Source organism: Olea europaea, chromosome 6 (assembly GCF_002742605.1).
Source record: "Olea europaea var. sylvestris chromosome 6, O_europaea_v1, whole genome shotgun sequence".
NCBI classification, from domain to species: domain Eukaryota; kingdom Viridiplantae; phylum Streptophyta; class Magnoliopsida; order Lamiales; family Oleaceae; genus Olea; species Olea europaea.
In genome coordinates, this window is record NC_036242.1 from 22,810,465 (window position 1) to 22,832,811 (window position 22,347).

Sequence of the window (22,347 nt, forward strand, 5' to 3'; positions counted from 1 at the left end):
AAACCCCATCACACCATCAATTGCAGCGAAATCTAAATCTGTATATCGCTTCGTCACCACCACAAAAACAAAATTTTCTTTCATGAGCAACAGCAACGTCTCCAAACCTACCACTACGACACTACCACGGCCATTATCACACACCACAACCAATATCTCCTCTACATCACCTCTGCCAAATCTTCCACCTGTCACCAGTATGCATCCAACACCACATCCTCATATCTCAAATCAACAGCCCAGTCGACTAATTACACATTACCATTTTCACGCGTGCCTCTCCATCCACAAAGTCTCCGACCTCTTGACTTAAGACGAAGATCAACAACATTGATTCGCACAACCAATTTAAACATCCTATATCCTAATTGGCCAATTGAACTAGCCCCTACCACACATCCACACGCAAATAGCAATGGCATCGAGCGACTGGAGATGATAAAGACAGCATCCATCATCGCCAATGGTGCAGTAGCGAGCATAGAGGCAACGGGATTGAGACAAAAAAAATCTTGTAACTCTTAATTATGAATTGAGATCTTGAAAACACTTAATCTCTGTAATTTTCACCATCCTTAAATCAAATGTTTTATATAGTATACACACTGGTGAATCCAGCACCCGGCGAGCCCCCGCGACCGCGCGTGCTGGATCCGTTGGAAGCCATTTTTTTTCCTGGTTGAGAACAGACAAATATATAGTATATATTACTGATAAGTCATTTTTCTTCTAAATGTTCCTTCTAGCCAAGTTGGTTAGCTCTTCCATTTGCTTCTTTGATGTCCCATGTTCGAATCTGTCCACCAATTTATTGTATAAATTTTTAGTTATACAATTTTTACCAAAAACCATTGAAATAAGAAAAGGGCCAGTGGGGAATCAAACCTATGAGCTATTCTAGGATATAGTGAAAGCTTAACCATTACAACATTGGATGAGTTGTGATACAAAGTTTATCAAAATAATATATGTAAGATTTTAATGGTTTTTATGCAATTTTAAAATTCTAACACCACGCTCTTCCTTTGAATTATACAAATCAATAATGTTATTTGGTTAGTACGATTTATTCTTCTAACAAAATTATATATGTTCAACTTCAACAAAATAATTATTTTATTTAAATTTTAAGCCTTGTTTGGTTCCCATTTAGTTCATAATACATTTTTCTTTCCCTTATTTTTGATCAAACATTCTTTAATAAAATAATATTACGCGTAAATTTGAAATTTTTTATTATTTTTAACTACACATTCTCCATCAAATCACAATTCCAAATTTTTATTTTTTTATTTTTTATTTTTGCTGCAAAAAATGACGTCAAACGAGCCCTTAATATTTTATTACGACCGCCCGTGTTGACTCAACATCCTGGATTCGCCCCTAAGCATACACATAATATTATAAAAATTTAAACTCTACTTCATAAACCCATTTCATATTTCTTTCGATTCAACACTAATCCTCCAATATACATTTTTGTCTACAATAATATTACCGTGTAATACCGTAAATACAAATTAAAAATTATTCAATTCTTGCTAAAATTTGAAAATATATATACACCCCAAAAATTTAATTAACATACCTCTTAAAAATAGGATAAAAATTGAAGATTTGATGTAGTCAAATTTTAAATCCTGAAATAATTAAATTTTTCTAAAGTTTGGTATGACGAAACACTGAGATTGTCATATAATGATCATTAGGATATAATTTAAAATTTGGGTTCAATTGTTTAATGATGGAGGTTACAACGGACTTATTTAGTACAATTGTAGAGATTTGACGTAGAACAAGTCAAAATAGATGAGAGATAGGAAGGAATGAGTCCAGTTCAGTTCTCCTCAAATTAACTATAGACAACATTTTTTTTCTTCCAATTACGTTTATAATAAATAAATACAAATCAGTACCTTTATTATTTGTTACATATATTGTTTCATAATTATTCATATAATAACACTAATCCTAAAATATAGAACTACAAACAAGAAATGAGTCTTGCATTTATGTTACAAGAGTCATGATTTAATTGATATAAGTAGGGCATAGGAAGAGAAAATAAAATCTTTTGAGAAGTCCAAAAAAAAATAAAAATAAAAAAATAAAAAATAAATTCTTCTGAAATTTAAAAAATTACTTTTGGGCTATTTGGATAACTTACTAGTAGAGCTTTTATCAGGTTAGAAAAGCTTTTAGAGTTAACAGGTTCAGCTTCCTCATGAATCTAGCCTACAAAAAGCAGAAGCAAACCCAACTAAACAAGCCCTAAATATGCTATTTCTATAAGCTCAAAGATACATTTGTTCCATATATTCCTGCAGCAAGCCTTTTTGGCAATATTTGACATGTTAAACTGGCATAATTATATAATTAAAGAAAAGAAATACATAAACTTTCACCAACTGAAGTTGATATTTGATTATGATGGTGAGTGTTATATGTAATTTGAAACAATGCTTTGGCCTCTATATTCATATTCTGTGCAAATAACACATTGCTCTTATAATATTTAAAGTTCACAACACAATAATATAAATTATATGTACTCATTTCTTAATGGGCATCTTGTTTTAAAGTAAGAAAAAGCACCAACTATTTCATATAGAGTGCAAAATTAGGATCTTTTGCCATAAACTTCTAGGCTCAAAAGTGCAGGGCCTCCATCTTGGGGCTTAAGGGATCTTTCTCTTCCACTTCTTCAAACTCCGACTTGTATATTTCATGGAGAAATTTCTTAAACAGTTGAAGGCACTCGAGTGTGAACATTACTACAGGGGACGCCACAGATCCTTTTATTCAGACCTCGTCTGTCTCCATTTGCTTTTCAGGTCAACAACACAATAGTTTGAAGATTTTAGTCAATTTTTATTCTGATATAATTTCGAATGCTGTCTAATTCTCTCTTCCAAACAAGACACTCAGTTTTTTTTCCAGTGACAAAAACACTGCTACCTCAGTATCAAAAAGTGTTTCCTTGCATCCATTCCAGTGTACAACATAATCAAATGTCGAAGAAATTTAGAAAACAAGATTCTATCAAGCCTCCTGAATGGAACACAAACAGTCATTGTGACAGTACCTACAGTTAAATGAAACACGTCCCTATGGAAACAAATCAATCAATCAAATTCCTAATGAAGGTAATCAATTCATCCCACCAACTCTCCACTCCCTGGTTCAATATTCTCCTACTAGTGTCACTCTTCTCAAATGAAACATTATTCAGAGCTAAACACACTTAACAAGTGAACAAGTACTTGTCTCCTATTAGAGATGTATACAGCTGATGCAAATTAATTATTTGTCCTAATTAAATAGTCAAAGGAGTCATAAAGTCATTGTTTAGTCAAATGCAAGTCTTTATTAAGTTTTAATAACGTTTAAAAATGTGAAGAATTTTATTGTTTCCCTATATTAAAATTAATATGCAGCAAGTGTCTAAGTGAAAGTCTAAGAGTCGTCATTTCAAGAGTCTAGAAGTCATCATGTAATAGAAAAGAGCTTATGAGCCCATTTGACAAGGGTTTGCTCCTTGTAGAAAAGGTTCACAAGGAAGCTAACTTAATTAGTATTTCGAAACATTTTTAAAAGAGCTTTCTATTTTGGAAGAACTTTTAGAGTAGCCACATTAGATGAACTTTTTCTAAAAGTCTTCTAATTAGAAAAACACTTATATAAAATTAATTGAACGAATCCAAAAGCAACTTTTTGATCTCAAAAACTCTTTTAGACTTCTCAAAAGCCACGACAAACGAGATCTATATGGGAAAGAAAAGATAGAACATTAGCATTTGTTTGGCAAATTTATAAAGTGGAATAGTAGTATGTCCTACGAAATGTGCGGATAAAAATGCGTAGTAATTATGAATGCATGGTTAAATTTAATGTTTGACTTTAACTGAATTTAATACCAATTTATCCAATCGGAGCCTCCATTTGGCAACCAATCTATAAATGACTTATAAATTCAATTAAAGTCAAACATTAATTTTAACCTCACGTTCGTAACTACCACCCATTTATTATTCAACATATACTTTGAGACCCACAACTAATCCATTACATAAATTTATAAATTTTCCAAATGTTGGCTAATATTGCTATATCTCTTGCTTCATATTTTCAGGTTTTCGTCCACAAATCTTTAAAAAAATAATAAAAAAAATAAATAATAAAAAAAAATCTAGACTCCAAGTGTGGTTGGAGTATCTAAATTTGCCTACAATAACCGTACATATAGATAAGCAACTTAAACTATCTTTTAGAAAGAGCCATAAAAAGTAGAAAAGTCTCATTCCATGCATATTGAACTTGAGGATATCGTTTACACATCAGCATGTCATGGTTTCTCATGAAAATTTATTTCAAAGGTTTAATAAAATAGCCACTTTGAAGAATCAATCAATTTCACTTTTTGTGCAATTGATGTGTTCTTGTTGGGAGAAAACATTAAACTAGTTATGAGAAACATTGATGGCTCCAGCAGAAGAAAAACTAGAGAATCTAGTAAATAGCTTTATCAATTAAAAGTGAATAGAAGATTAACATCAGAAGACCACCATAAAACCCTCAAGGAAAACAATTAGCCTTTGGGTGAAGTTGATTCTTTGAGAAGTGATTATGTGAAAAATTTGTTATTTTTTTAAGAATATGTGGTTAAAGGGTAGGGAAAAAATTATGGGCAAATGATCTTTTTTAGGGAAATGTGTGGTTGAAAATGAGTTTTGGTGAAAAAGTGATTTTAAAAATTCAGTTTCAAACAAGGGATTCATATTTATCAATGTTATCAGGTGAAGCTTTTGTTAAAAAATGGCTTGAGTCATCAAATGCAGATCGCAGATTGCAGATTGATATTCCCATACTACACAATTTAGCTTTACCAGTTTAAAACCGTGGGGTGAGAATCAAAGAAAAAAAACTGCAAACTATGTCAATTAACCATCTAGAATTACAAATAGAAACTGTTGGTGAGAATTGATTCCTAGTTATGGAAATCAATTTCAAGTCAAAATCAGATGTAACCAGACAACAAAGATGTATGCATCAAATGCATTGTTTTCTATATCCATTTCATTACTTAGCGCATTTATTCTAAAAGCACTCATTTTCCCTGCCACCACCGTGACCCAATCGTACCATTTAGCAAAACATCCTTCTTATAGAACTTATAATTACATGGATAAACTCCTATTTTCACAACATCACATTTCACCCTTTTTCCTACATTAAGATAAGAGTATTGCATAATTTCACTTCATCAAATTAAATTTTGAATTAATCGAAACCAAATCTAGCATAAGCTTAAAATAATCTACCGAGAATACTCCAGAGGAAACCAGCACAATCAACAAGTTGAGATCAAATTTGCATAAAATTGCCGGTCATTATTTAATTCAAATATTCAAAATGTATCAATTTCTATCAGAAACTGCCAAGTTTTTGGATAACTTACCTCAAAAAAATTCTCCTAACACCTTGAACATCCGTAAAAATCATAAGTTTGTTAAAACAGATTCTCCAAAACCCTCAATTCAAGATTCTTTCTTTTGTTGAGAACCATCCAATGTTTCCTACTTTATTTCTCATCCCGATTTTTCATCATCCCCTAGGCTATTCAACCTTTCTTTTTCTTTTTCTTTTTCCAATTCCTTCACAGCCTCTTCCTCAGCCACCTTCTCAGCCAGCAAAATTGGCGCATAATAATCAGAATGAGCTTCCATACACTTTTTCAAAGCAGCAGTGGCATGAAAACACTTCTCCACAATATCTTCTTTGTTCTTCTCTCCTTCTTCCACACAATTTTCCCACTCTATAAAAGTGTCTTTACAGCCACCCCCTTTCATAAATAAGCAAAATCCACATTCCCCCTCCTCCTCCTCCTCTTCTTCGCCTCCATTGGGTTCTTTAATTGATTCTACTGAATCTTTTTCCAAAAGGGTGTCTTCTGCTTGATTTTGTAGGGTCTCTGGCGTATCCTTATTGGATCGTGGATCCAAGAATTCTTGAATTGGGGTTTCCGATTCGGGTTTAGGTTCACGAATTTGAGGGGAATTTAAGGAAGACATTGTGGTTGTTGTGGTGCTTGAATTAGGCTTTTGTGTATAAAGTGTAGAGAAAAGGTCTGCAATGGCTGCTCTTAAAACCTCACTTCTTGACCCACGCACGCCACCCCCCCCCCCCCTCTCTCTCTTTCTCTCACACACACCCACACACACACACACATAAAGAGAATATTTCAGGAGCCAGTTGAACCTCATTATTTATAGATTATAATGAGATAAATAATATTTTTTTTAAATAAATGGTTGAAAAATTTTTAATTTTCGTGTAATATTATTTTATTGAAGATTGTGTGGTTAAAAGTAGGAAACAAAAAAATTTAATTTAATGTAATGAGAAATAATGTGGCTCAAATTGGGGTTTAATAATATTTAGCCTCGTTTGAGAAGAATTTATCAATTGTTTGGTGAATACGTATGAATAATAATGAATAATGCACCTTATCCGTGGGTTTACACCCCTCATGCATCAATAGTTTCGTGAATACGTATGATTAATAATTAATGATAATTAATATATGAAGTCGATTAAATTTATAATTTAATATCCAAACTGAAGTTTAGCCCTTTTTGGCATTTTATCAAAAACTCATTTTACACAAAATTAATTTTCAACTACATATTTTTCAATAAAATAATTTTACATGTAAATAAATTTTTTTTCTTTTCTTTTTTCTGAAAATGAAGCTCAAACAAAGGCTCAATTTATATACAAATAAATTGAAGAAACGAACACATAAAAAATACGAAACAAAAATTAAAGTCCATCTATTGTCTAATTAGTAAAAGCCCGTTTGACATGATTTTCGTTTGAGGAAATTACAGCCTAACCGGCTTTTAGTATCCCAATTTCCAAAATCAAAGAATACCTTTCATATTTCAATAATTAGGTTTTAATCCTAATTTATGTTAAAATGAGGAGAGAGAATTTTTAATTTAGTAAACTATATCTCTTCCTTTATTTCATTCTACAGTCGTACGCACTCTCCAATTAATCTCAAGGTGCCTAATTAAAACTACAAAATCCTCCCTATCAGTTTACTATTTGAGAGGGGCAAAGCAGTGTCAAGGTTTGTAAATGGGATCTTTGTAAAATGGCTATTACAAGGAGTTGTGAATGGAAATCACGATTCAAAGCAGGCAAAGCATCTGAAAGTGAACGTGAAAACAGAAGAAGGCCGAAAGTCACAAACGGAGTTCGTGAAGAAACTCCCAAAACTCTGACTGACACGCGAAAACCCAAATCAAAGGAGGTAAGTTAATTTTGTTTCCTTTGAGATTATGGATAAATCACTTTTAAAATTTATTGGGTGAGTATGTACAGCTAGCTAACTATAAATTTGGTTGGAAAATTTTCCAATTCAAGAAATACGGTTTATATTGCTAAATATTATGTATATCTATTACCGTCTGAAAAAATGGTGTTTTATGTTTGTCTGTGACCTATTAATATAATCCTTGTGACCAATATGTTTTGTGACTATTATGGTGGGTGTGTCCAATTTGGATTGTTACCCGACTGCATGGAAAATAATGTTTCATTTTTTTTACCTGGGTTGTGTGAGTAATCAACACAGATGAAAAATTAGGCAATCTTTCATAGTGGGTCCTAATCAACTACATTGAGTGCTGTTAATTTCAAATGTATGGAATATGTATTGTGACCAACAATATGAACAATATGGAATGTATGGAATGTGTAATGTGTTTCATTTTCGTTTGTGACCTATTAATATGTTCCTTGTGACCATTATGTTCTGTGACTATTATTGGGGGTGTGTCCAATATGGATTGTTACCCGGTTTCATGGAAAATAGTGTTTTCATTTTTTTCATTTGGGTTGTATGAGTAATCATCAGAGATGAAAAATTAGGCAATCCTTCATGGTGGGTCCTAATCAACTACATTGAGTGCTGTTAATTTTTCAGATTTTACTTCATATTTTATTTAATGTGATGCAGGAATGGAATATATGAAATCCATGCCTCTAACGTTTGATGCTAGTTGAGCTGAGATTACTTTTTAAACAAAAGGAAATCAAGAAGCCGACAAAGCCGATGAAGCCAAAGGGAGAGAGCATTCAAATATATTGATTGTAGAATCCTAGTTTAGTGACTAGTAGATGTGCGATGTTTATGAATGTTGGAAACATGATGCATGAATATTTTGAATCACTTATGTTCGTGAAATAGATTGGGATTGCGGTTGCTCACGTGTCTTTCGATTTTGTAATAGTTTCGCGTTTCTACAATTGTTTGAATGTTCCATATGACTTACACTCTATCAAGTCACAAGTCTTTTATTATCATGTGGATGTTATAAGGCAATTGTTAATCACAAGTTAAAATGTCACAGATTTGTTTGTCCAAGTCACAGGTCACATATTATCATATCTATGTTCTAATTCAATTCTTAATCAAAGGTCACGGATTTGTTTGCCCAGGTCACAGAATTGTTTACCCAGGTCACAAGTCACATACTTATTTGCTTAGATCACAAGAAACGATTTTGTGTACACAAGTGACATGGTTACAAATTTTAAATTTATGATCAAATGTCACAATTCACATATTTGTGTACAAAAGTCAGGGCTCATAGGCCGTGTGCACAGGTTACAATTAACATTTGCACACTCAGATTACAGATCTTTGTGCATAGGTCACATGTCACAGTTTTAATAAGGCACCAATATCTGAAGATCACAAAATAATGTAATGATATTGTCGAAGGTCACAGTTCTCTAACTTTAAAGCATACGATATAGATCATTGGTCACAGATGTTATTGCGACCAACATCTACAGGTCACAATCTACGTATGATACGATTCGTATGTCACAAATACCTTATTTCGATACCATAATCTCAGATTTAGTAGGGCATAGATCCCACGATGAAAAACTCCATAGGTCACAAATGATTTTATAACATTACTCGTATGTCTCAGATGTTGGATATCAACAGCAAATCCCAATACTGAGGTTAGCATACCATTATTTAATTTCATTGGTCATTGAACACGTTGTGTAGGTCACAGATTATACATGCATAGTCATTTTCCAGTGTTCATATGTCATATATCTATCAAAATAGTTACAAATTATTCAGATATGTGACTGTCACTAATTCTTCTAATCTTAAAAAGCCTGTTCTCCCCAACCTTGACAATCTGCAAATCCAGCTACACCCCTCATGCGACCACTTGACAAAATATTCCTTCCTAGCTGAACGAATGACCGCAAACTCAAACATGTTTTGAATGGCATAAAAGACATGCTCAACTTCAGGACCTCCTTATTACAAAACACCCTGCCCTCTTCTACATTTCTTGCTTCAGGTTTGAATACAATTGTGACCACATATACATCATCATGTCCAGATGGTTCGACTACTGCTTCGCAAATGTTGGATGATAGTTCCTGTAGTGAAAACAACGATCCTTTGGAAGATAGATTATCTTCAATAGGCCCAGCAATTAGGTAAATGATAGATTGTTGTTCGAATTTTGCAATTGTGACCTCGATGTTTATGGAATATTTGGATGGATCACGCTCCATACCCTTCAGTGTAATGTACGACAAAACGTTGTTCTCACTATTTATCCTGACAGGAGGCAAATCTACGTTCAACAAGTAGCTCATTGTGACAGCGACTTTTGTAGGATCCAAATCGAATTCCGTCATTACTGTGTCCACAAGTTTCACATAAAAGAGATTACGATCAACCAATACTAATGATGAACGGGCCGCGTATAATAAGCAAACGTGAACCCTTTCCATTTCTGGAACATTTAATGCGTAAAATTTTAGGTCACAGAAACCACTATAAGTTGAATTCATTAAGAAGCAAATTTCGTACCAAAAAAAAAAAAAAAAAAAAAAAAAAAAAAAAANCAATATAAATTTAAATTAATAAAAAAAAAAATTCGCAAAAAAAAAAAAAAAAAAAAAAAAGAAAGTAAAATGCAAACTAGTCACAAAGCCATGTTTCAAGCATGGACACATTCTTGTACGATTTTCACATCTGGGCATGCGGGTTCACCATAACCATATTTCCAATCTCCAGAACTATGGTCTCAAATCCACAAACACACCTCTTCATGTCACAGTATAATGCTTCACATGTGCCAGACGACATATCAGGAATGAGACATTCGGAATCCATAAAGATGCATTTCGAAGACGATAGAAAATTTTAGTACAAAACTGGTCAAATATCATACGTTTCAATTACAGATGCATTCTAAATTGCTTTCGTAGCGTGTCGTGTGTATTCACAATAGATGTAATTCCAATATGTAGAATTGCAGTTATAAAATCTCATTCCTACCAGTTCTATGACAACAGAATTATATTTGGTCACTGACCCATACTTCGCGTGTTAGTCACAATATTTCATGATTAACTAGTTTGGCATTCATAAACACCACGGACACCAAACGTTCATGAGTAGAAAATGCACACATATGTTGTTTGCGGTGAAACCCTGTTTAGATGCAAACATCAAATGCATATTTGAGAGACGCGTATAGGTACTTACCTATTGTTTTTGTGACCCGAATCAAACCATTGTTTATCAAATGCAAGTTCTGTCAACGACTATGGAGAAAAAATTTACAGTTGTGATAAAATTTACAGTTGTGATATCGTGTTTGTAGCTTTTTCCCCCAAACGAGGAGGCCGTTTTCATGAAGATTGAGGTTCAAATTGGTATCTGCTTCTGTGATTGTAGCATCCATATCCATTCATTCCATTTGTTTATATATTTCATATATAATATATAGAATATATTATATATAATATATAGAATATATTATATATAATATATAACCATTTATGACCTAAAATTTGAAATATAATGGCATGTTTCTTAAATTTGAAATGCCACTTACTGTATACCTGTCTTGTGTATTGTTCCCTTTTTGTTTCCTATATTAAAGTTTGAATAATTCTCCCTGTCCCGGGTTGGGGACAGGGAGGAAGATGTGGCACCCTTGTCCCCAATCCGGGACAGGGAGCAGGATTTTAAAAGTTTTTGGAAGACCTTATACTATTTTTTAAAACTCTTCTTATTTCCAAAGTACTTTTAAATAAAGTCCCATTGGACTACCTTGTTCCAAAAACTTTTTTAACTACCAAAAATACTTTCATAAAATTAACTAAACAAATCTAAATATAACTTTTGAATCTTCAAAATTCCGTTTGATTTTTCAGGAAGACTGCAAAAAATTGAAAAATATTAAAATAATTATTGAGGTTCTTTTATAGTAGCACCATATACTACTTAATAACAGTGTTCTATAAAGTTCCTCTAGGCTCAAAGGTCGAGCAAAGCGCCTTGTTTCGAGTCTAGGCATTTCTCTCTCTCTCTTCATTTCCTGAACGACTAAATTTTTTCCTTCATTTCATTCGTCTTCCGTAAACACCCGAAATCTTTTATTTGACTTTACCTTATTATTTTTTTTTTCAAAAAAATCATTTGACTTTAAATTCAAGTTTTTAAAAGATTTTATCTGTACAAAACTTAAAAAATAACTTTATCTAAAAAGAATAATTAGCACATTTTTTTGAAAAAATATCCTTACTTTTCATTTTTTTTTATATATTTTTTTTATTTTCACATTTCATTGAGTAAAAAGTCATGTTCATCAATTTTCTTAATTTAAAATTATGAAATGATAAATATACCATTCTATTTAAATAAAAAAAAAAAAGAACTAATTGTAATCATTCTCACAAATTTTTTTTAAAAAAGTGCAAGTAATTTCCAAATAAATTAGTAAACATCCCCACCTTTTGCTATTATCATAGTGAAAAGGCCAACACCTTTCATTTTTTTGACAGTTTCACCCTTAATTATACATTTAATTGTTCAAACCATCATTTCTATCCATTTTTATCCAATTTCTTAATAGAACCTGTGAAATGACAATTATATCATCCTATTTAAATTTTTTAAAAAAAGAAAAATAAATAAGCATATCAAATTTCTTTTTTCTACAAGAGATAGATAAGCTCTTTTTGCCATCTCAAATCGAAAGTCTGTACAACGAATTACACACGCAGTTAGTGATGTCAACGAGCCGCGCCAAGTCCAAACTCGAGACTTGAGCTCGACTCAAGTAAAATTAAGATAGATTTTTTTTGACCTAAGCTGAATTGAGCAAAAGCTTAACCAAAAATTCGAGGCTCGACCCAAGTTTTTGGCTCTAGCCATACCGAGCTGAACCGACTCGTTCTTTTTTTTTTTTTTTAAAGGCAACTATCCCCGCCCCCGGCTTTTTTTGAAATGAGCTGGCCTATCGCCCCAAAAATGGGGCTTAATTCTGCCGAGGCTCGAGTCGGGCCAACTCGAACTTTTTTCGGGCCGAACCACGAACAGCTCGAGCTAATTGTCATTCCTACACGCAGTAGATAAACAAGTCAATTACCACATAAATTATTTAATCTTGCTACAAATACAAACAATTTTGACAGAAAATGTTTACAAATAACATTTGTCATACATTCATTGGAAAATGAAAAAAATAAAAAAGAAACAGGCGAATCACATTTCGCCAAGTCAACTTCGGTAATAATTCTATCAAACATTTCATGTACTTGTGGCTATTTCCAAAATTATTTATGCAATTTGCTCTATTTAGCAGCTTTTGGAAGGTCGGAAAACAGAAACGAGAAACTAAAGAAAGCTTATAACGATGGTAATTATCATGGTTGATGCATTAAGGTGAACTATAAATTTAAACAGTACAGTACAGATTTATGTTTCTAACACATGAGAACTTAATTCTATGTAAATCATGATGCAGCAATAATCCACAAATAATAAATTGGTTCAACCATTCTGTTCACCCGCGTTTGGTTTAATCCCACTGCAACAGAAGAAGTGTGGCAGCTTAACTCGACCGCATACCCTGCCAAAATAAAGCGTTTAAAGTGTTTGCCATATACTCTGATTTAACTCGGTGAACAAATATAGCGAGAAAATAGTTATTCTTGTTTCTAGCATTTGAACATGATCTGTCAATCACAGTCTTGAACGACCCAAAAAATTAGAAAGTAAAAAGTACATTCGTGCGATTTCTTTCCAAGTTAAAAGAGCTCACCCTCTGTGTTTCCAGGAAGATTTCTAATTGAATGAACATGTAATTTACACACGCATATGGACACTATAGAATCTACAACATAGATAAGAATCCTGTCTAGGAAATTTTGATCCTCAATTCTTTTCATTGCCAACAACTTTTAAAACAATATCTTCGTTGTTTCTATATAATGTATCAGACAATGAGTTAGTGATAGAAACCCAGTTTCCGTAACTTAATAGATGAATTCCTTCGCTGGAAATCTGCAAGAAAACAGCTAAGAACACCGAGAGATCACAAATGGTTTATGAAGATGATTAATTGAACTTTAAAATAACAGACAAATTCCAAGGCTATTAGAGAAGCCTGGTCTCCCCCACCCCCCTCTAACTGAAAATCAGTAAAAGCCCACCTACATTCCCTTCCCATCCACATTTTACTCATTTCCCTTTCAACAGCACTATGACCATTATACCCTCTATTAACTAACTGAAGCTGAGCTGGCATCCCTCACACTGGTTGTAACCACTCCCTTCTTCTTCCTTGCATATGTGAATCTTATTGGAGGTCTCTATCAGTACCCCCGCCCCAAAATTCACCTTGGACCCAAACTGTCTCAAAGGGCTCCCAAGTTGCCTCATAATATGGGAGATTCTTCCACTTGATCAAAATGTCAGGACCTGCAGCAGTGTGGATATGATTAGGGCGAACTCCAAGAACGGTCTCTGGTTCCAAAATGAATTCCCCCTTAGCAGAAAGCTGTGAAGGAAGGGCAGAAATGGGCTTGACATCACCAAAGGCCTTAAGCAGTTGGGATACATGGAAAACGAGATGAATAGCTGCTGAAATAGGGAGTTTTAATTTGTATGCAACCCTTCCCAGATTCGACTCAACCTCGAAGGGACCATAGTAACGGGGAGACAACTTCTCATACGGACGCTTAGCCAAAGATTTCTGACAATAGAGCCAAAGTTTGAGATAAACCAAGTCCCCGATCGCGAACTAGACATCACGGCGATGCTCATCAGCCTCTTGTTTCATCTGCAGTTGCGCTCTAGAAAGCTGCACCTTCAACTACTTCAACATCTCATCTCGTTCCGGTAAAAGTTGTTCTACATAAGAACACGGTGTCAGCCCCCTTTCAAGAGGCAGTATGTGGGGTGGATCACTGCCATAAACTATTTGGAACGGGGAGTGTTTCGTTGTGGTATGGAAAGACGTGTTATACCACAACTCAGCCCAATGCAAAAACTGACTCCAAGCTTGAGGCCTATTCGAAGCAAAACACCTCATATATGACTCCGGGCACATGTCCACAACTTCCGTCCATCCATCCATTTGTGGATGGTAGGCAGTATTATGTTTAGGGGCAGTCCCGCGTGCTTCGAATAATTCAGCACAAAATGTACTCGTAAAGATGCGATCTCTATCTGACACAATAGAACGAGGTAAACCATGCAAGTGGAGTATCCCCCGACTGAATTCCTCAGCCACTAGGGGGCAGTGAAAGGATGCTTTAACCCAATGAAATGTCCACACTTACTCAAACGATCTACGATGACCGAAATGGTGTTGACTCTCCCTGATCATGGTAGCCCTTCGATGATATCCATTGATATATCCTCCCAAATAGATTCAGGAATTGGTTGAGGCTGTAATAACCCACCCAGAGATTAGGCCATATATTTGTTCTGCTTGACATACCCCACAACCTGCCACATAGTCCTTTTACCCTCTTCTTTATTCCTTGCCAGTAGACTTCTTTTGCAATCCTCTTATCTGTCTTAAAGAATGCCAAGTGACCTCTAACCTCAGAGTCGTGGCATTCTTGTAACATAAGAGTGACAAAAGTAGAGAGGCTAGGTAGACCCTCCCCTGATAACATAGTATGCCGTCAATCATAGCATACCCCTCTTTGACACCGATCCCAAACTGCAGCTCAGACACAAATTTCCCCAGAATGCCATCGGCAACTACCTCTTTCTTCATGTCTTCTAATTGTAGAACTTGGGAAGTGGAAAGAGCCAAAAGATTCAAAGCGGGCTAAATTCTAGAAAGAGTATCTGCAGCTTTATTCTCTAACCCCAGGTGATATTGGATATCAAAGTTGTAGCCCATGACCATAGTTAACCACTTTTGATGATCCTCACTCACCACACGCTGTTCTAATAAGAACTTCAAACTTCGTTGATTTGTACATACCACGAAGTGTTTGCCAAATAAGTAGTGACGCCACTTTTGGATGGCGAACACGATGGCCATCGATTCTCTCACATATATAGTCTTTAACTGGGCACTTTGTGGTAACACCTTGCTGAAATACGCAATAAGGTGGCTTTTGCATTAACACTGCTCCTAACCCATGACCAAAAGCATCTGTCTCAATAACAAACTCCTGGGAGAATTCAGGTAATGCTAGTACAGGAAGACCATCACTGACTTCAAATTCTGAAAAATCTCCTCCATTTTGTCATCCCAGTGGAACTTATCTTTCTTAAGTAGTTTAGTCAGGGCCATGCAATCTTGGCATATCTTGACACAAAGCGTCTATAATAGCCAGTGAACCCCAGAAATCCTAGAAGCTCCTTGAGATTGCGTAGGCTCGGCCAATGTACATTACCTCTAGTTTTGTTTGATCTGTAGACCCACCGTTCCATTCTCAGAAATAACATGGCCAAGGTACTCAATTTCCCTTTGGCCGAATAGGTACTTCTTCTGATTGGCATAAAGCTGATGATCTTGTAAAATCCCCAGCACTGTACCCAAGTGTCACTGATATTCTTACACCGTCTAACTGTAGACCAAGATGTCATCGAAAAAGGCTAGTACGAACTTCAATAAATAAGGTATAAACACATCATTCATCAAGTACTGAAAAGTTGCTGACGCGTTTGATATCCCAAAGGGCATGACCAAGAATTCATAATGCCCTTCATGAGTGCGAAAAGCAGATTTTGGGATGTCTAACAACTCGTCGATCACGGGAATCAAAAAACGATCGGCATAGTCCCCTTGGTAAGTGCCCAATAGTCTATACAAAACCTCCAACTCCCGTCTTTTTTCTTCATCAAAAGAACTGGACCAGAATAAGGACTAACGCTGTGTTGAATAATTTATTGTGCCAACATATCTCTGACTAGTTTCTCTATTTCATTCTTCTGAACATACGGATATCGATATGGTTCAACGTTTTCCAAAGTTGCACCAGGCTGTAGAATGATGGGATGGTCCCTTAACCGCGGAGGTGGAAATTCATTGTGCCATTCAAACACCTTGCTATAACTCTACAGTAATTCCATAAATGAGTTGAGAACCTTAGTCACCTTCTCTCCGAGCTCTACCCCCAAACTTCCTAATTCTAGCAAGATACCCTATTCCCCTACTTTAAATGTCTTAACCATCGACTTCAAAGTCACCTGAGTTGTATCCAAACTCGGATCCCCTTGCAATAAAAAGATTTCCCCGCTTACCTTAAAATGCATAGTTAAGGCTTCCCAATTCACTTGCATTTTTCCTAGAGACTCTAGCCATTTCATTCCAAGGATCACATCAGTATAACCCAATTTTAACAGTAAGAAATCTTCGACTACCTCAATGTCCAACAGTGAAACCACCACCCCTTACAAATTACCCCACCCTTAACCGAAAGTCCAGTACCCAATTGGACATCGAAGCTTGCTCAACCTGACCCTTGTAATCCTAATTTTTGAATGAGCTCATCAGAGATAATTTTTATGGGTAGCTTTGCAGTGGATCAAGACAACAATAGGTTGCCCCAAAATTTTATAGTCTTGGGTGTGATGAGACCAACCACAAATTTTATGGACACTCCATAGTATCCCTAATTTTCTCCTCTTCCTCCTCGTCAAATTCCTCCATTGCTCCTCACCGTTGTCCTCTTGCACAACAAAACCCGTGGCTCTTTATTTCTACATTTGTGTCTCGAGCTATACTTCTCATCGCAGCGATAGCACAAACTTTATTCTCTCAACTATAATTCTGCCCCAGTAAATCGTTTGAAAGGAGACCCAGCCTTCGTTGTAGTCGCCAAATGCTGCACCATGAGTACAATAGTCATGGGTATCACCGTAAGGGCTTGCTATGTTGGTGCCCTAAGATGGGATGATTGATTTGGGAGATATATTTTGGTTAATTGGGCTGTTTGGTAATGGGCTGAACATGGGTGGCTGGGAATTATAAATTTTGGTTTTAATTGAGCCATTCCATAACTGGGCTCACAGTAAGGAGCCATTACGGTCCTCAACCTGTTGGGCCATTTCCATGATCTGGCCAATCCTTGCAGCCTGATCATTCTCACTACAGCCTTAATCGTCAGCCTAAGTCTGTTTATGAAGTTTTCCTCCAACACAATTCCTTGAATCTTCGGTAGAGGTGCAGCAAGAATCTCAAACATTCAACGGTAATCTCTAAGCTTTCCGTCTTGTTTCAATGCAAAGAATTTCTCAAGAAGAGATCCTTCTTGCGTTGGCCCGAATCTATTAAGCAATCAGCATATTGAGAGAGCTGTACTCTCCACAACATGATTTTCACTCACTACTTTGCATGCCCAATCCTTTCCCCCTTTCTTTATTTATAGGCTATTTGTAACTATTTTTCCTTCCCATTTTTACTCTCTAACGGACTAGTTTTCCACCCACTTGCAGGTTGTTCTTCTTCTTGGTCATTCTAGAATGCGTGAGGTGGATTGGAGCCTATCAATACCCCCCTTTTCCAATTCCACCTTGTCCTCAAGGTGGGAGTCAAGTGTTGGTGATGCCAATTGCCTGCTCTTCCATTGTCATGATTCCAGTAAGGAAGATTTCCATCCCTTTTGAACCCCACAGATTTGGAGGTGTAGCTAGCATGGTGTATTTGAGTCCACCCAGGTCTTGGGCTGCCATACCCTCTTGCTTTGTGTCTTTAATTAGTTGGGTCATCTTCATGATAAAGACCACCCTACTGGCCATAATAGACAGACTTCAGCTTAGGTGTTTGATTTTAGCCCAAGGAAAATAAGTGGACTGAAGCTAATAGATGGGCTGTGGGAATCAGTTTTGATTCTTGATGGACCGAGCCTAAATTGGGTCTATTTTAAATGCTCATTTTGGTCTTCTTCATGCTAGCCGACTTTCCTTCTAAATCCATCTAATCCAATAATTTCCATTTGTTCCTCTTCTCTAGATTCAGCCGAATTGTAGAGATCATTTCCATCTCCAATCTCTTCTCCTTCGAGAATGGTGATGGTAAGATTTCTATTAGAATCCAGTGTTTTTTTTTTTTTTTTTTTTTTTTTTTAACAATCATTTCTTCCCAGCGACTCCAACCATCAACACTTTCTCCTACTTCATTGGATTTGGGTGTGATTTTCGATTTCCCAGTGTTTCCAGTCAGATTAACCAGCAAAGGGGCTTTAGAAATCGTCGACTCATGCAAGTTCTCTACCATCTCTTTTTCCTTCCTCTCTCTTTCCTACCCATCCATTTTTCTCATCATCAAATCGAGCCTTGCCATCATTCTAGACTTTGCTCTCTGAAATTCAGTTTTCATTGCACCTAACTCGAATTTTAAGCAATTAGTTCTCCCTTCTAAGGACTCTACTGGATCGTTGAGAGTCATTTTCCAAGGTCTCAATTGCTTTGATACCACTTTGATAGAACCCTAGTTGTTGTAACTTAATAAACGAATTCCTTCTCTGGAAATCTGCAAGAAAATAACTAAAAACACCGAGAGATCACAAATGGTTTTATTAAGTTGATTGATTGAACTTTAAAATAACGAACAAATTCCAAAGCTATTAGAGAGGCCTGGTCTCTCTTCCTTTAATTGAAAATCGGTAAAAGCCTACCTACATTCCCCTCCCATCCACATTTTATTCATTTCCCTTACAACAACACTATGACCATTATACCCTCTATTAACTAATTGAAGCAGAGCTGGCATTCCTCACATTGGTTGTAACCACTCCTTTCTTCTTCCTTGCATATGTGAATCTTATGGGGGTCTATCAGTTTGTAATAGGAGACAGGCAGATTATGTTAAACATTGTGATTATCAATTAATAGAAGTTTCACTATTATTAACTACTATTTCTGAAAATGATTAAGAACCCCAGTGTCTCAGGTTTATTAACAATTATGGAAATCCCACTTAAGATGTACTTAAAAATGCATCACAACTCTATATATAACACATTGCAAATACTCAGTGGCTCAAAAGATCGGGTTTTCCCATCAATTCCTCCTAGAGGATGTCATTTGCATTCAAAACAAACAAGTCAAAGTTGACTTCCGATAAACTATAACACTCCAAATATGTCACTACATCCTAATAAACGATCATTTGGGATAGCGACATTTTACCAATCAAATTTGATTATTTTAACACCCGTCGTCTTGAAAATAATTCACTGCATGATTATGACAAGACAGAAATATCAAGTTCGCATGTGAAAAAACCACTGTTTTTCCATATACCTTGGACATGGGGCAGCATATTTTCTTGTTATCAAACAATAAACATAAAAAGGGTTTCTTTTAAAGAGATTCCTAGGTAAAAATATTTGCTTTTACTGAAATTAAACTAGAAAAAAAAGTGCTTATAAATTATCAAAATGCAAGAATTGCAAGCAAAACCTTACTTGCAACGGATGATCACTGGGACAGGTTTCAAAGCCTTTGGTCCATTCCTAATGCCTCTCTTGTGTGGAGAAACCTGCACGAAGCATTTGGCAATGAGTACTCAAAGTGTTTAAGAGCGAAGCACTAACATTTCATCAAATAATTAACTGCTTTGGACCTTTTGGGCCTCAAAATGGTGAAGTATTTCAAATATGAGTAGGTAAACCCATAGCTCTAAGGAATATTAGATGTATTAGGAGAGGATTTTTTGAACAGATTTTGGGGGGTTCACAATACTTTTAGACCCACCTGACTCTCCTAGAAGTCAAATCGCCAACAACCTAGTGGGTGCTATAAGCTGCAAGGCTCTCTAATGCACCAAAACAGAATAAAAAATGATTTACTCTAGTAACCATCTTACATACTAAAGGAGCATAAGGGACAAGAAACACTCTCGTTTTCAACAATACATTCTCCCAATAATTAATTTTACACACAAACTAAAGCTTTTCACTACTTTTTAATCACACATTCTAAAAAAAAAATCACTATTCCAAAATCTACTACCACAAGTGCTAAACTAGATTCTGTACCACCTACCACCTGTCTACGAAGGCCCTAATGGAAGCCACGAGACCTTGGACACCACTATTCTATAGACACATTAGAGTATTTGTACAAGAGTGTTTATTGGTAGTCTTGTATATGGAGTCTACACAAATGCACACGACTTGCATCTACCCGCTTGACACAATCTTCAAAATGATAGAATATCTTCTAGAGATATTATGGCAATTTAAATAGGATTTAATTAGGTAAATATGTGTTGGAAACATCTAATTTGGACATGCAAAGATGGGTATAAAATCAGATTTTAACCAAAAACAAGCACCTCAAGCAAAAGCCACCACATGCTGCTACTTTTAACTTTTCTCTCTCAGCCTTTTCTTACCTCCTAGCAACCATTCATGACCCAAACGCTCCAAACTCACATCTTAAGCTTTCTAAGTTGGTTCCAAGTGCAAGAGAAGGCAAAGGAAGCAAAGAGAAGTAGAATTCAATGAGTTGAACCCTAAATTCTGGATAGCTTCACAAACTTCAAAACCCATATTTTGATACACATTTACTAAAAGAATTATTCTTCTTGTATGTAATCACAGGAGGGGGAACCATGATTTTTTTATTCAGCGTGGGCCCCCCTCCCATGTGTCTAGTTGTCAACCTCGATTGTACACATAGAACAACAGTTACTAAAAAACCATAAGCCAAAATATTTAAAATTTTTAAAATGATGATGTTGATATCAAATGAGGAATGGATGAAACAGAAACCCGAAAATAATATCTTATTTTTTTGTTTCTTATTCTCATTTATTTTCTTCCAGTCCATAGAAGTAAAGACACTTAGAAATCGAATAGCTAAATTAAGGATTAATGGCAGCCGTATTCTCCAAATCAATCTACTACTGGACAAATTTCATCACAACCAAGCATTTCTGCCACCAAAACCAGCGGAAAAACCCAAATTCGAGAAAAAAAATCAAATGAATGCAAGAGACAATCTCACAAATGTCATTAACAAAAATACAATTTACTAAACCCTTACGAAGATAAAAACTATAATACAGCATAATACAATCCAAAATCGGAGCTATCATACAAACCAAAATAAACTAGCTAAAAACTAGTTCTCAAATAAACTAAATACTCTTTCAGTGACTTATATTACAAAAATTTAAATCTTCGGAAGAAACTAAAAAATTACCTTCCTTTTGGGGACAGCCATAAGCTCCATCGAGCCACCTATAAATGACCAATTCGGAAATACATCTTCGATCTCATTTCTGTATTTATATTCGGGGAAACCCAACGGCGATGACGTGCGGTTCATGGTGGTAACAAGAGGCGGTGGCTGAGCTATCGCGTGCGCCAATCGCCGGAGTGTTCCTAAAGTACACCCCGTGCTCGAGAAGGCGCATTTTAGGGTCGCTACCCTTAAAGCCATTTTAGTTTTCACTGCGGTACGGCTGAGCTCTGTGTTGTGTGAAATCACGAGTGAGAAATTTCAGCTATAGAGCAGTGGAGAAGCCATATGGGATTGACATACAAATCAAATCCAAGTCCAACTGATACAAATGGGCTTAAAAATGGGCTTTAAGATATTAGGCCTTAAGATACTGATCAAACCCGAACGGAAATGCACCAACCTCAAATTTCAAGGGACCTCTTAGGAAAAATGAGCCTTAAAAATTTCTCCAATCCAGAAACCCCTTAAATCCATAAAAACAAATGGTACACGCTTAGAGGAGAGGAGAAACACTTAGGGTTGGACAAAACTCTCGAATCGAATCGATCGAATCTGAACCTGAACTCGAATCGAACCCGACAGTTCTTCTCAAGTTAAATATTTGAACAGGTATTTGAATCAAGAATCGACAGGTATAGTTCGATTTTCGGTTCTAGGCCAAGACTCGAAGAACCGAATAAGGACCGAATCTCCGTAAATTCTTTAATTAATTTATTTTAAATAAGTAAAATTATTTTATTTTTTCTAAATAAATTTATTAACTAGTGAATTTAGTT

At 35.5% G+C, this 22,347-nt stretch overlaps 2 protein-coding genes across 2 annotated transcripts; both read right to left on the minus strand.

Annotated features, from left to right (window-relative positions):
• Positions 1 to 2,399: 2,399 nt before the first annotated feature.
• On the minus strand, positions 2,400 to 6,175 carry LOC111396187. The gene is made up of 2 exons (XM_023022528.1): positions 5,459 to 6,175; positions 2,400 to 2,826 (listed from the first exon to the last, which is right to left on the minus strand). The coding sequence occupies exon 1, from the start codon at positions 6,069 to 6,071 to the stop codon at positions 5,589 to 5,591; it is 483 nt and encodes a 160-aa protein (XP_022878296.1). The 5' UTR covers positions 6,072 to 6,175; the 3' UTR covers positions 2,400 to 2,826; positions 5,459 to 5,588.
• A 6,356-nt stretch (positions 6,176 to 12,531) lies between these two features.
• Positions 12,532 to 21,888, minus strand: LOC111396188. Its single transcript, XM_023022529.1, has 3 exons — positions 21,530 to 21,888; positions 19,786 to 19,859; positions 12,532 to 12,977 (listed from the first exon to the last, which is right to left on the minus strand). Exons 1-3 carry the CDS (start codon positions 21,767 to 21,769, stop codon positions 12,899 to 12,901), a joined length of 393 nt encoding a protein of 130 aa, XP_022878297.1. The 5' UTR covers positions 21,770 to 21,888; the 3' UTR covers positions 12,532 to 12,898.
• Between the last annotated feature and the right edge of the window lie 459 nt (positions 21,889 to 22,347).